The sequence below is a fragment of the Chiroxiphia lanceolata genome, chromosome 5 (genome assembly GCF_009829145.1).
Source record: "Chiroxiphia lanceolata isolate bChiLan1 chromosome 5, bChiLan1.pri, whole genome shotgun sequence".
NCBI classification, from domain to species: Eukaryota; Metazoa; Chordata; class Aves; order Passeriformes; family Pipridae; genus Chiroxiphia; species Chiroxiphia lanceolata.
Window position 1 is genome coordinate 12,249,329 of NC_045641.1, and position 14,072 is coordinate 12,263,400.

The following is a 14,072-nucleotide window of genomic DNA, read 5'->3' on the forward strand; positions in this document are numbered from 1 at the left end:
AAGCCACAGCACAAGGGAAGACTGTTGTGGTGCTTGGTTTTTTTAAACAAAACAAACAACCTTGGCACTTTCTCAAGATGATTGCCTTCGCTGTCTTGGAAGAATTACACTGGAAAAGATGACTACTTTCCCCATACAGTTTGGCAGTTGCTATTTATGACTAAAAGATTTGCTTCCCTATCTCCTGCACCAACACAGATATATTTTTGTGCAGTCATGAAATAAAAATAAGACTGCTTTATGGATTAAGAACAAAGAATCATGTATTCCTCCTTCAAAGTCCTCTCTTACATTCCAGCAAATTCACTGCTGAAAAACTGATAACAAAAGTCTACCTAAGGAGGCAGCAGTACCAACAGCCTTTTCCCTCCCTTTTCCCTCCAACAGACAAGTTGTATGCCTTGGAGTCTGAAGTATCCAGTAAAAAAACCAGTATCACCATCTGTAAAAAAGATAATTCTCTCTACTGTATGCTGCTGGGTGCCAAGGATGGACCTTCAAAATTTGAACCAGTAATATCCTTAAGCATTACCTGGATTGAAATATGCTCACAGTCCAGAGAAATTTTTGGAAGTTATTAAATTTGATAGCTACCAAAGGGTTTTAAATGTCCCATCCACAGAAGAGAACATGAAGAACTAATCCAATTATTAAAGTATCTTTCTGCATTTGCCTGTACTTTAACTCATGCTGTTCTATTCTGGCTCAGACCAGGCTGAGGTAACATCACAACTGCAAGAAAAGGGTTGTAAAATTATTTTTGTTTTTTACAACACATAATCTGCACACTGAAAGGCTCACTGGACCCTACCAGAGACAGTAAATTACAAATAGGTTTGCAATAGTATGTTAAGCAGGCAGCACACAGATAAAACCTCCTAAAATTCACTTTAATGGTTTTCTGGAAGATCTTGTATCCCTTCAGATTCCAAATGTGGCACTCAGGAGGATACACACAAATTTAGCTCCATGCTATGAACTGTAGGAATACAGCTCTCTCTTTAGGAGGTATCTGAATTTCCCAATTGTAACAGTGTAAGACAGAGAACACAGCATATGCTGAGTTTGTGCCTGAACACAGACAGCTGCTTAGATTCCATGTAGAATTTTCTATTGGATGGGAGTCAGAACTGATAAATATAGAACATGATCTGAAGCAAGACAGTAATCTGCAACGCATTGGTCCTATCATCTTCAGCTCCACAACTATTTTGGAAAGTACTTAGACACAGATGGGGTCTGGACTGAGGAAACTCACACTATGCATAACATTTTCAGGCAGTACCTGAGAATTCTGGCACACTAGAGTGTCACCTAGAGACAGATGTTAAAAAGAATGGCTCTCAGAAGTTAATTTCTCTCCACATGCAGTGTCTTTCATGACCGGCAAAAGAAATTTTAAGTTGTAAATACCCTACATTTGGAATAAGCTTAGAAGGTGAGCAAAAGAACACAGTGTAACCTGCTGCCCAGTTATCAGGGGTCATGGGGATACAACTAGCAGGACAAGTTTGAAGTCCAAACACTACACTGTTGAAAAGGCAAAATGAAGCTAATTAAAATGGGTGTTTGAGAGCTGTTAATAAAACAGTTTTCTGTTAGAAAATACTTCACTAATTAGTAAATAGATAAAAATACGTAAGTTATCAAATATTATTTCTGTCCAAATATGCCATAATATGTTATTGAAGCTTTTCACTTTGATTTCAGTACGTACTTTAGTTTGTTTGTATTTTGATTTTTACATGGAAGGATGCCCTGTGACGTAATGACACAGTCAAAAAGGTGATTAAAATTGATACCTTAAATCCTGGTGAAATAGGACTGAATTTTGTTTTAATATTTTGAAAATAGAAACAGTTATTTGGAAGCTGCATGTCCAGCAGTCTTATTAAAATTTAACTCCTTTGCATAACTAACAGTGTCTGAAGGTTTGTGTTCTTGCAATGAAGTGCAATTCTGACAACCACCATTTGCATTCCGTGGACCAGATTTCTCTCCCAAACACACTTTAATTCAAGCAGAATATATGGATTTAAATCAAAACAAGCAGACTCAGAAATATGCTGGATGTTACTAAAAGACATAGCTCACCGCATTGCTTCTTTTCTTTTTTACCATCAACCATAGAAAGCTTTATTCCAAGCCTGATCACACTTTCAGTTACAAAACACGTGGCAAAAAATAACAGTTAACACGCAAGATCTGCCATATTTCTACTTGCCTCTACTCTTTTACTGGACTTTCCACATTGAGGGATGGAGAATAAATCTCTCTCATTTTTTAACATAATGAATATACCTAAGGGTAGCAAATAAAGGTTTTTATTATTTTTAATTTCATTTCAAAAATCTTTTACTTTCCCCAAGCCGCCATTTGTTAGTGCAACAATCCAGCACAGTGCTAGTTGCTGAGGTATACATGGTTAAACTAATTTCACCTTCAACCAAAACTGCAGTGTTTTCTCTCCCTCCTTTATTTTTAAAAGTAATGAAAGCCATATATTCACTATTTCACATTTCTAAAAATAATTCCACTCTAGAGTAAAGAATGGTTTTGTAATAATGACAGGCTGTAAAAAGCAACAGCCTTAGCTTTGATCACCCATAGAACTCCTGCTGTCCTTTTTTTTTTTTTAAATATATTTTGTGCAAAATTAAGTTCTGTGTAGGTCTGTACCATAATTTGGAAAAAACTGTGTATAAAATGTACTTTGTTTTTAAAAACAATCTCAACATCAAACAACAGAGAAAGGAGAAACAGATCAGATACAGCTGAAGTTTTCACATGAGAAACTAAATATAGTATGTTCTTAAAGCTCCAGTAATACATTCTTCCAAAATCCAGAATGCACTTTGGTCATTATTAAACATTAGTACAGAGGCAAATAAAATACAAAATGCTTGTTTGTGTTGCTTTATATATAAAAATATTTTTATACCACATAAGTTTAAGACCCATTACTTCAAATCTTTCAAGATTCTGAAGATTAGCAAACATAGTGCAACATTCAGATTCTTGTCACAAAATTACTTATAATTTTTCAATATGAAGCCACTATTTTAAAAACATAAAATATAAGAATACTCGCACATGGTGACATTAATCCTCCCAAAAGAATTTGTAGAAGAAAAATTTGTTCAAAGTTACTTTGTAGAAGGAAAGTTTGTTCCAAGTAACTTAACTCTACAGGGATGAACACATATTTTTGTCACACTGAAGAACCAGGAGTCTATATGACTGGTCCATGTGGGAGGCAGGAACAGAAGGCAGAGGGAGAGGTGTGACACCCACGGTTGTGAAACCCCAGTGGAAAGCACTAGGGAATGACACCTGCTGAGGAATGGGAGGTTATTTGAAGACACAAATTTGCCCAGTACCAGGCTTCATGAGCTCTGCTGCTCACCAGAGAAACTTGTTCTCTGTGTTTAGCTGTTCTTAAACTTCAATGTGGTAAGAATGGCATATACTATAGTGTACAAGAGGAGAGCATCTATCTATCTTTTGCTAAGTCATTCATAGCATTCCTTTCACCGGTAAATAATTCTTGTTTAAATACTCAACTTCAACATATAATACATACTGCTCCATAGTTCACCATAATATATTCCAATTAATATACATTTATATGTATAAAGTTTCTCCTTAAAAGTAACAATAAAAAGTGCACATGCACAGTCAGAGCTGCACAGAACAGCCCAGTATTTCAAATAAATACAATATTTAATTTTTATCAAAATATCATACAGCATGGTAACCATTTACAATTATTGCTCTAATAAAAGTGTTTTCAAAGAACACTTGTTGACTTGTTAAATAATACCTTATTAATATCCCAGGATATTTAAACTGCAGCCTAAATGAGTTTAGATCCTGGAATTACTCAAAATATTAGAAATTCCCACTTGTTTCTAATAGTAATATAAAATATTTCTGCTACCTATCTTACTGTATTGTCAGTACGTCGTGTTTTGTATATGTCTCATTTTTCTATTGCAACCAAACATCTACTGATGTTATGTTGTCCTCATAAACGACTGATACAAATGAAATAGTCTAAGCAATTTTACCACACTATCAAATGATTTCCATATAGTGTTACCATAATTAAAAATGTCCAGCATTGGCTTCAGCTGCAATAACAGAGCAATTTAGTGTAATCTATTTTCAGGATTTCAAGTTCTCAGACATACAGTTTTTGACCCTTCGCATATCTGACCTTTTCCAAAACTAAACAAGTAAGTTTGAAAATAAAATATAAATGTCAACTAAAATGAACATAAACCAGGGAGAAGATGAAATAAATATAAAGATTGCACAAGACAGATGTAAACACTTCAGTTTTCCAAATGACATCCTTGAAGAGGTTGTAGCATCTGAAATACGGATTCAGTGGCTGCTTTGAGGCAGTTTTGTCCATCAATGAGCTTTTCTATAACACTGTGTTATTTCATCTTCTTTCTATACTGTCAAGATTTGATCTTCCAGAGCTGCAAAAATTAGAGCAGTACATCAAGATTATTTCTCATCTCAGTTTTCTATTTACTAGAATTGCAATAGCAACACAATTTTTTTCTTATTATTTCATTTGCTGCATATTCTATGATACACAAAATACATTTTACATTCATTTACTTCTAATAGAAAAAAAAATAGGTAGATATAAGCAAACTCAATGGCAAATCAAGGGCTCTGTGACAACTACAAGCTTGTGTAAACTAACATGCCTCTAAACCTGAATATTTAAATAGTTTCCAGAGTTTGTAGTTGAGATGGGGCCAGAGAGAAGGACCTAATGAGACAGTCCTTCAACCACAACAAAATAACACTGTGTAGGATTGGTCATGGTAATACTGCATCTAATGTAATACTTTACTGCAGTGCAAGGATAGCCTGTGTCTTTCTGCATCCCTTAAAGAGCTACATAGTCAGCAGCGAGGAATTAAAGAGAGAAATCAAATCTGGGATATGAAGAAAAGTTAAAGAACGTCTTGCATTCATGTGTAGAAATATCTCCATGTTTATGTCTAAGAATTTCTGTAAGTGACCTAAATGAAGTCACAAAGCCATGAAAATAAAAAAAAAATTTCAAAAGGGCCGCTCTGACAAATTATTCTTCTGATACAGCTTTAACTTATTAACCATTTTCAAACAATAACTATTCTAGTTAATACAGCTAAGAATTAACAAGGCTACAACGTATGATCCATCTATCACAATATTCTGAATGCCATGGTGGGAAAAAAGGGTGTTTCTCAAGTACTTACCTTTAGATTAAATCCAAGCAAGTCACTGATGACACCAGAAACAGCTGACAGGATGACAACTTGGGTGATGTTATAAAGCAGTGGATTCATTGTAAGCCCATATAACCTAAAGGGACTGTCCAGTTCCTAATAATGCGAAATAACAGAATCATTAAAAAAGCAAAAATTACACAAAGGGCTTTTTGTTCACATACATATTAAGCAATATTAGATAGTTTAGGAAGTTTTCAAATCCCAGTGGAGTAAAACATTCTATATTATTTGGGAAATAAAAAACAATGTGCAGGAAAATATCCGTCACGTTAATTGACTGCTGACTGATGGTGCCTAAATAACCCTTCAAAAAAATTGGGAGCTACTAATCCATAGCATTTATTAATATGCACATGGAGCCAACAAAATGGAGAGCTAGGTGCCATCATTTTAGAATTCCTTATAACTTTCCAGAAATCACCACTGGTGTTGAAAGAGTGAGAGACAGCAGAAAAACAAAAAATAAGAAAGCTTTTCCATAATGACAGAAGGTTACCTCACTACTATGAAAAATTAACAATATCTTTCCTATTGCAATTCCCTTCATTTTCCATTAATTTTGAGACCAATTACTGATCAGCATAACCAGAAAGGATGATAAAGGAAAAAAACTAATACTCATTTGACTGCAAATATTTTACTTTTTTTCTATTGGAAGAAAAAAATAGCCCAAATTAATCTGCAACAAAACTTGAACAAAGAGGCTATTTCACCAATTTTCAATTACTGGTGTGTGAATATAGTTACCCAAACTTTTCTGGCCTAGAAATATGTCAAATAAAGGAAGGAAAAAAGTTTCAAGATATAAGAGTGGATTATATAAAGTACAACAACTATCCACTGCTTTGGTCCTTTAATATTTTCTAGCTTTAAATTCATCCTCATCCCTCTACTGCATTACATCCTGGGCCTTGAACAAGGTCTTATAAACCCTTTTTTAATAAAGAAGAATTTCAAAGCTCTGACTCTTCTCTCAAAAGAGGTGAAATAAGAATGAACAACCCTTTCATTGGTATAAAACTCTGCTGCAAATACAAAAGATATAAAAGACATGATTCTGAGAAGGACAGTAGAGAAATTCTTTAAGGAAAAAGTTTTTAGATTTTGGATTCATCTTATCAATTTTCTGAGTAAGAAAACAGTCAGAATAGTCAATATAACCTAGTCTTTAATGAAAGCTTGAAGATCAAAAACATCCAAAATCAAATTAAAACTCATGATTCCCTTTAGCTACTGGACATGAAATACATAATTGCGCTGATCAGTAACTACCAAGAATTTATTTAAAGCTCACAGCAGGTGGCTTGAAAATATCACTTTTGGGCACATTCTCACAGTAACTAAGTGATGGCCTGAGTCTGAGATTTGTGCCACAAAAGCCAAGTTCCCTACTGAAAAGGCCATGTCAGTTGATACATTTCTGGCAAGAGTAAAACATGAACACTTTTTTTGAAACACTGAGAAAAGTATGAAAAAGACGGAGCAAATCACTCTAAGGGTTGATCAGCATCCTGCCACCAACTGCAGCCACCTACCTCCTCACAGCACACAAACATTTCAGCTCATGACACGATTCACTGAACCTATCGTGCTTTGTCTAGTCTACTTTTCCAGTCTCTCCTTGAAACCAGATAATTTTCTGCATCCACAGTGTCCTTCGACCAACAGTTGCACGAGTCTGTTGCCCAATTCACAAAGAATACTTTCTTTTGTTTGCTCCAAAACCAAGTCCTAAAAGCTTTGCAGTCCCTTATTCTTATATCAGGAGATACAGTCAGTAACTGATTAACCAGGTTCTCCTTAATGCTGTAGCATAACTCTCAAGCTGTTGCTTTGTCAGCTTTGACTCCTTTCTGACACCATCAGTCTTCTCACGGAAAGTGAGAGCTGGCTAGGTTAAAAACCGAGTTTAAGCTTCATTTCAAGCACGGCTCCTCAGCACACAGGAATCAACAGGTTAAGTGATCAGAATTGTTCAACTGGTGATAGAATGAGACCACAAGGCCTCAAGTCACCACTGCATCAACACTCAAAACAGACAACAAAATTGCAACAGCATCCAAGGGTTCATCATCCTGTCTATCCTGAAGTACCTCCTCTCACACTTCTCATATGCTGTTAAAGAGCAAAACTTACTGTATGTAATAATAATTTGCAATCCGCAACAATAGCAACACAGCATTGTATGAACAAGTAGCATCACTGTGAAAGATACAGAGCAAATTTAAACCAAAGCATACTGTACTGCCTGCAAAAGTAACACAAACGGTTCTTTAACCAACCTCTTCTGCTTGTTACATCACAGGAATACTATTTTAATCTTACCTTCAATAACTTAGTAGCAAGTTTTAAAACATTGTTTACTAGTGTCAGTTCCTCCTTCTTATTAGGTTTCTTCTCCATTTTCAAGTACAAGTTTATCTGATTTAAAAAAAAAAATGCAAGTATCACCGCTTATTCAGAATGTAAAGGAATTAATTTTAAAATATTTAATATTACAATGAAGTGATTACTTAGTAGGCAAATGACAGAACTGCAATGACATTTCTGCAAGCAAGTAAATTTTTTGTTTCCTTTTTAATGTTTAAGAACAAGTACTAGCTCAGCACCACAGGAAAATACAATGTTTTATGATATAACAAAATACATTATTTTAGCAACAACTTCAAAGTTTAGTCCAATCCACAAATTAGGCAAGAAAAACCACCATGAATGTAAGGTTTGCATAATTTCTTTTTCCTCCTTCAACAATTGCCTGAGGGTTGTCAATTCATTCCCAGGTTTTTATACTAGTAGGCAGACCTTACAAGGCTTAAAATCCCCAGAAGTTATTGAATAGACTAAAATGCTAAAACACAATTCTCCTAAAGTGTAATTTCTTTTAAAAGATTTTAGTATAATTTAGTACTTCATGAGAACCTTGAGTGCAGAAAATCAATCTTTCCAGTGCCTTGAAATATTTGAAAAATTATTAAACTCTTCATTGCTATAGAAGAACAGTATATTGAACATTTCAATATTTCTGTGATGCAGACTTTTTCAGGTCACTGTTTCTGAGTAAGAGTACAAATTTGCTCTCTTTCAACCTTCTAGTAATTTTGAAACATCAGCTTTCATTTTCAAACAACATATGTTGGATATTCTAGACCAGACAAAGGCTAGTTTTTTCTTTTCTATTGCATACAAAAGAAAATCAAAAGAAAAAAAAAATCTTTTAAAGTCATTAATTTCTTCTTTTAGGATGACAACCTTCAACAAAATAAAAAATGAACAGTTTAGCAATGTGCTGAAGTCTTTCTTCAGATAACACTTACCAAGCTACGGAAGCAAAACTGCAGAAAGGAAATGATGCTATATGATGCTATGATATATTTAACTACCTTGTTGTAAGGTGGTTATCGAAATAAGGGTTCACAGACATCTAAATAAAATAACTGAATATTATCAGATTTCCCTAAAAGACCACTGTAAGATTCTTACAGATTATAAAAAATAAAAAAATATGCCTAATATACTACAAGGTATGTTAAGCTCCTGAACTATCAGTTTCATTTTAAAGTCAAATTATTCTTTCAGAGGCAAAGATATTCCAGTCTTTAAACAAAAAACTACCGATTTCAACAATTCAAGATTTATAAACAGGACCAAACTAAAGGCTCTAATTAGCAGCTCTGAAAACCCTAGGAAGGTTCAAGTCTCTTTTAACAGTTCATAGAATCATAGAATCAACTTTCAGGGACAGTGAATCCACCACCTCCCTGGGCAGCCCATTCCAATGTCTGATTATTCTCTCTGTAAAATATTTTTTCCTAATATTCAACCTAAACCTCCCCTGGTGCAGCTTATGATCAGGCCCTCTTGTCCTACTGCAGGTTGCCTCGGAGAAGAGATCAACCCCCACCTGGCTACAACCTCCTTTCAGGGAGTTGTAGAGAGTGATGAGGTCTCTCTCCCCTGAGCCTCCTCTTCTCCAGGCTGAACAACCCCAGCTCCCTCAGCCTCTCCTCATAGGACTTGTGCTCCAGTCCCTTCACCAGCCTCGTTGCTCTTCTCTGGACCTGCTCCAGCACCTCAATATCCTTCCTGAACTGAGGGGCCCAGAACTGGACACAGCACTCCAGGGATGGCCTCCCCAATGCTGAGTACAGAAGAATCACTTCCTTGGACCTGTTGGCCACACTGTTCCTGATCCAGGCCAGGATGCCATTGGCCTTCTTGGTCACCTGGGCACACTGCTGGCTCATGTTCAGCTTCCTGTCAATCCAGACTCCCAGGTCCCTCTCTGCCTGGCTGCTCTCCAGCCACTCTGTGCCCAGCCTGTAGGACTGCAGGGGGTTGTTGTGGCCAAAGTGCAGGACCCGGCACTTGGCCTTGTTGAACCTCATGCCGTTGGAATCAGCCCAACTCTTCAGCCTGTCCAGGTGCCTCTGCAGAGCCCTCCTGCCTTTCAGCAGATCAACACTCCCCCCCAGCTCAGTGTCATCTGCAAATTTGCTAATGGTGGACTCAATCCCCTCATCCAGATCATCAATAAAGATATTAAATAGAACTGGGCCCTTGAATCAGGAGAGGACTTTAAATGTATATATGCACAGACATCTATTTTGAGACTCAAAACTGGCAAGATAACAACTTTGATCAGACCATACATTGTTTTTTGCTCAACAAATGTACAAGATCAATTAAAAACATTTTCAGAAGGACTTGAAAAATTACAGGCACACATCATACAGTCAAAAAATGATCTTAAATTACATCAAATGACTCATACTGGTGCCTCTAAGCCTACTCACTTAAACAGAAATTGGGATATAGCCATCTCAATATTCCTTACAACTTTTGAACAAAGTCACACGCTTATTTCAGAAACTGAGCTTAAGGTTGTAAAGTGTTGTTTCACCACACCATAATTAACTCCCTAATCCAAACTATTTTAATACATCTAAAATGTCTGACACCTACCAGATGAAGGACCTGTTTAGATATAAAAATATAGGTCTATAAAAATTCTCACCTGCTCTGTAAGTAATATTGAGGTATTGCTGTACTTTTTACTAGTTTCAGATCCAAGAGTAACAAATCTTAAGAGAAAAAGAGTTAGTGAAATGCACCAAATTACGAGTTCCCAGTTGTAGTGACAATCAAGAAAGATCTCATGCATGTGAAGCAGCTGCAAACAAAAGAGTGAAAAAAAAATCAAAACTTAATTTGAAGTAATAATTATATTACAACATAAGACAATAGATATCTTCATAACTCTGAGAAACATTTCCCAGTAATGAATATATGTCAGGTTTTTAGGCATGTAAGAGTTTTGATGCAGTGTTGATTTAAAATTATGATTCAAAGATACAAGGTTTGAGACAATATATGTTCTGAAAGGCTTAATCAGAACTTATGACTTTTTTTTTCATGTCCCTAAAGCAATAGAAAAAAAAAATACACTCTGAGGCAATTTTAAACTCATGTTCAAACTTGCAAAGACACTATATGGGATAAAAACCAAAATACACACTCAAATGTACCAAATTTTATGTGAGAGTTATTGCTAAATTACATTCTTAATAAAATACTTACAGTTAGCTACCAAGCAAACACAACAGAGTTAACTACGGAAGAAACTGTAAAAACCAGCAGCTGTTCAGAAGCTGCCTTGCAGTTTGAAACAGAAGCTCCAAGAAAAATCTTAAGCAGTAGAAATCTTCTTTAAACATAGATTTGCTTACTAAAAGATATTCCACTAGAGGGCAGGCAAATATAGCCAACAAGCTTGTTTCTCACAAAAATCATCAAGGTCGGTCTCAACTGTCTTTGCAAAAGTGTGTTTTCATGTAAAATGTTAGGGGGGAAAAAAGTGTCCCGGAAATCACAATGAAAAATGAAAGAGGACAGAGATTTAAAAAAATAATAATGAATCATAGAATATCCTGAGTCGGCAAGGACTCACAAGGATCATTGAGCCCAATTCCTGGTCCTGCACAGGACAACCCCAAGAATCACACTGTTCCAGGTGCAGAATCCACCACTTGCCCTTGTTAAACTCCACACCATTGGTGATTGCCCAGCCTCTTAATTTGTCAAGGTCATGTTAGGAATTATGCTATAAAGAAGTTTCTTTAGCTATTACAGAAAAATAATCCATTAAATTAAATGAACAATACAAAATGGAGCTCAATCTTCTGAAAAGCTGTAACAGCTATTACTCGTTTTTCACTGTGGTCTTCTAGCTTACTAGAAATCACTATGCAAAAGGCACTTAAAATTGTTTTAAAAACTATTTAAGTCATGGCTGTGTCTATACAAGCAAATTTTCCTCACCTGTGCACAACAGATAAACACAACTGAGATAGTCAGTAAGAAGGCAGATGAAACTATTACATCCACAGAGCGCTGAGGACCTCGACGCTGAAAACAAAGGATATGCAGATACGTTAATGAAAACCTACCCACTTAGCAGTGATATATGGCATAACTAATTAGAATCACATCTTGAACCTGTGTTTCATCATGGCTCACAATGTGGCAACCTAAGTTGTATGTAACATACTAGATCTCAATAATATCAATACAATTGAATACCCCTGAAGGCACATGAGATGAATTCAGATGCAAGCATTGAAAGATAACTGTGAGAAAAGAAATTTTTCACCACTCGTTCATTCGGCTCCTTCGTGATGTGCAGTAACTTTTATTTAGGCAGCATTCCCCGACATAAATTTGACACAGTACTGGGCTTCAATCCCAAGTGTCAAATCAGTGCTAACAAAAGGTTTCTGGACACCAGATCACAACAGGATATCAAGATATGACTTCATATGGTTGGTATTTTTCACCAATTGCCTTTTTTTGACATACAAGAGTTGTTTGTACCCACTGAGCTTTTCTTCTTTTTTTTTTTCTAGTTAAAGAATTAGACATCCAGTGCTGCACTGAAACCTGCACAAGTTATCACATACATTTATTTCTCAACTTTATTCTCCAGACATGCCACTGTATAAAAGTGAGAAGAATGGGAAGTGTATACATGCAAGGTACAACCTTGGAACTTGGAGAAAAAGATAGGAAGCTTAACTATTGAAAAAAATTGAAGTGCAAGTTCCTACTGCAGGGATGCACACAGTACTTCTGTAGTGAGTTGGAGTGTTTGGCCTGCACAAGACTTGAAATATGTCTACACTCCTGCTCACATCTTCACAGGTGGACACACGTACAGGAAGTGTAATATGCAGGTGTGTTTTGGACAAATGCTCTGTCATTATGTGCCAGCAGTACCACTGCAAGAAGACAGCCCTGCTCCTTAGCTGCTTGTCTCCATTCCTTGCACTGTGCTGGTACAGGCATTACAGAGCTGCCCAGCGAGCCAAGTAAAGCAACAGATGGAGGTCAAAATTACTGTTCTTGACTGGTTATTTCTCAGTTGGGTCAGTTCCCTATGCACCTGCCTCTGACCACTGACTGTTTTTTTGTTAGCCACACTATTATACAAATGTTCCTGGTGTCATAAGAAAAGGTGGAATATGCAGATGTGGTTGTGAGGAAAGAAGGCAAGACATTCTCTCCCCAACAATGCTACCATACTCATCCAAGTGATGTTATCCTCCTTTCACCCCAACCAGCAACACACTACAGACTACAAAGAAAAAGATATGTGTCTCAAATGTAAAGTTTAAAGGACATCTCTTTTTTACAACATCTCTAACACATAGTTCCATAACTCAAGGGGGTGATATAAATTAATCACCTCAATTCCTCTTAAAATGATGCATCTTTCAAATTTAAGATTTTATTTTGCATTAAAAATTTTGCTTGCTTATAATTCCCCTTTCCACGGTCTCCAGTCTCCGCACTCTCCAAACTCTCCGCATGTTTTCATAAACCTTTTCCTACTTCTAAAAACTACTGAGAGCAGATTTCAGGGATGAAAATGTCTTACAGATAATACATGGGCATAATTTGTAGCTTCACCTGGCGCACATACACTCACAGCACAAATATATATATAAATGGTCTTGCTTTACAGATTAATAAAGATTAATAACACAATAAAGTGTGTTAACGACACTATCTGGTGAGGCCCTTACAATAAGATATTGTCGATATTATACTACAAGTGGTCAGTTTTTACTGACAACATACTCAGCCCAGAGACTTTTCTGCTAGCAGTACTAAGACAAGACTCCAACTCTGAATACATTCAGACTTTATTCCAAGGTGAAAACCAGACATTTACTTTCTCACAATCTGCAGACACTGCTGGTGCAGGGTCACTAAAATGAAGCATATATGGGAGACATGCACCAATAGTAAGTGCACAGGAGATATATACTCAGACTAGAATACCAATCTTCCATTATCAGCATAGGAGATATTTTATGTTAAAGCGTAAATACACATTGTTTTAAAATTTTTTAAATGTATTAAAATTTTATTAAAGCAAAAATATACATTATTTTACCTTTAGATAGGACCTGAGAGAAAGCCACATTTTTATATTCTGTACTTTCTTCAAACGGAAGTGAGGAACCTCTGATTTTCTTGCCCTTCTGGCAGACGTTAGATGACCGAAAAGTTTGGCAAAGAGTAGCCTCTGCAGAGAAGAAAAAAAAAATTAACTGTTAATTGATTTTCAGGGGTATTAAAAAAAACAAATGGAGAAAAGACTTCACATAATATGTCAAAGTAATGTACAGTGTACCAGTGTAAATTAAAATATGTTAATATAAAGCAGAAATAAGTGCAGTATATTATTAAAACGAGGAAATACACTAAACC

General features: G+C 36.0%; 1 protein-coding gene across 5 annotated transcripts in view; it reads right to left on the reverse strand.

The window, feature by feature from the left end:
* Positions 1 to 2,102: 2,102 nt before the first annotated feature.
* PHTF2 (putative homeodomain transcription factor 2) overlaps positions 2,103 to 14,072 on the reverse strand; it is a 65,609-nt gene continuing 53,639 nt past the window's right edge. For all 5 annotated transcript variants that reach the window (XM_032688456.1, XM_032688457.1, XM_032688458.1 and 2 more), the window contains 6 exons: positions 13,756 to 13,887; positions 11,619 to 11,705; positions 10,315 to 10,470; positions 7,626 to 7,721; positions 5,268 to 5,393; positions 2,103 to 4,490 (listed from right to left, as the gene is read on the reverse strand). In XM_032688456.1, the coding sequence (XP_032544347.1) occupies positions 4,470 to 4,490; positions 5,268 to 5,393; positions 7,626 to 7,721; positions 10,315 to 10,470; positions 11,619 to 11,705; positions 13,756 to 13,887 (618 nt within the window). In that variant the 3' untranslated portion in view covers positions 2,103 to 4,469. The remainder of the gene's footprint in view (positions 4,491 to 5,267; positions 5,394 to 7,625; positions 7,722 to 10,314; positions 10,471 to 11,618; positions 11,706 to 13,755; positions 13,888 to 14,072) is intronic.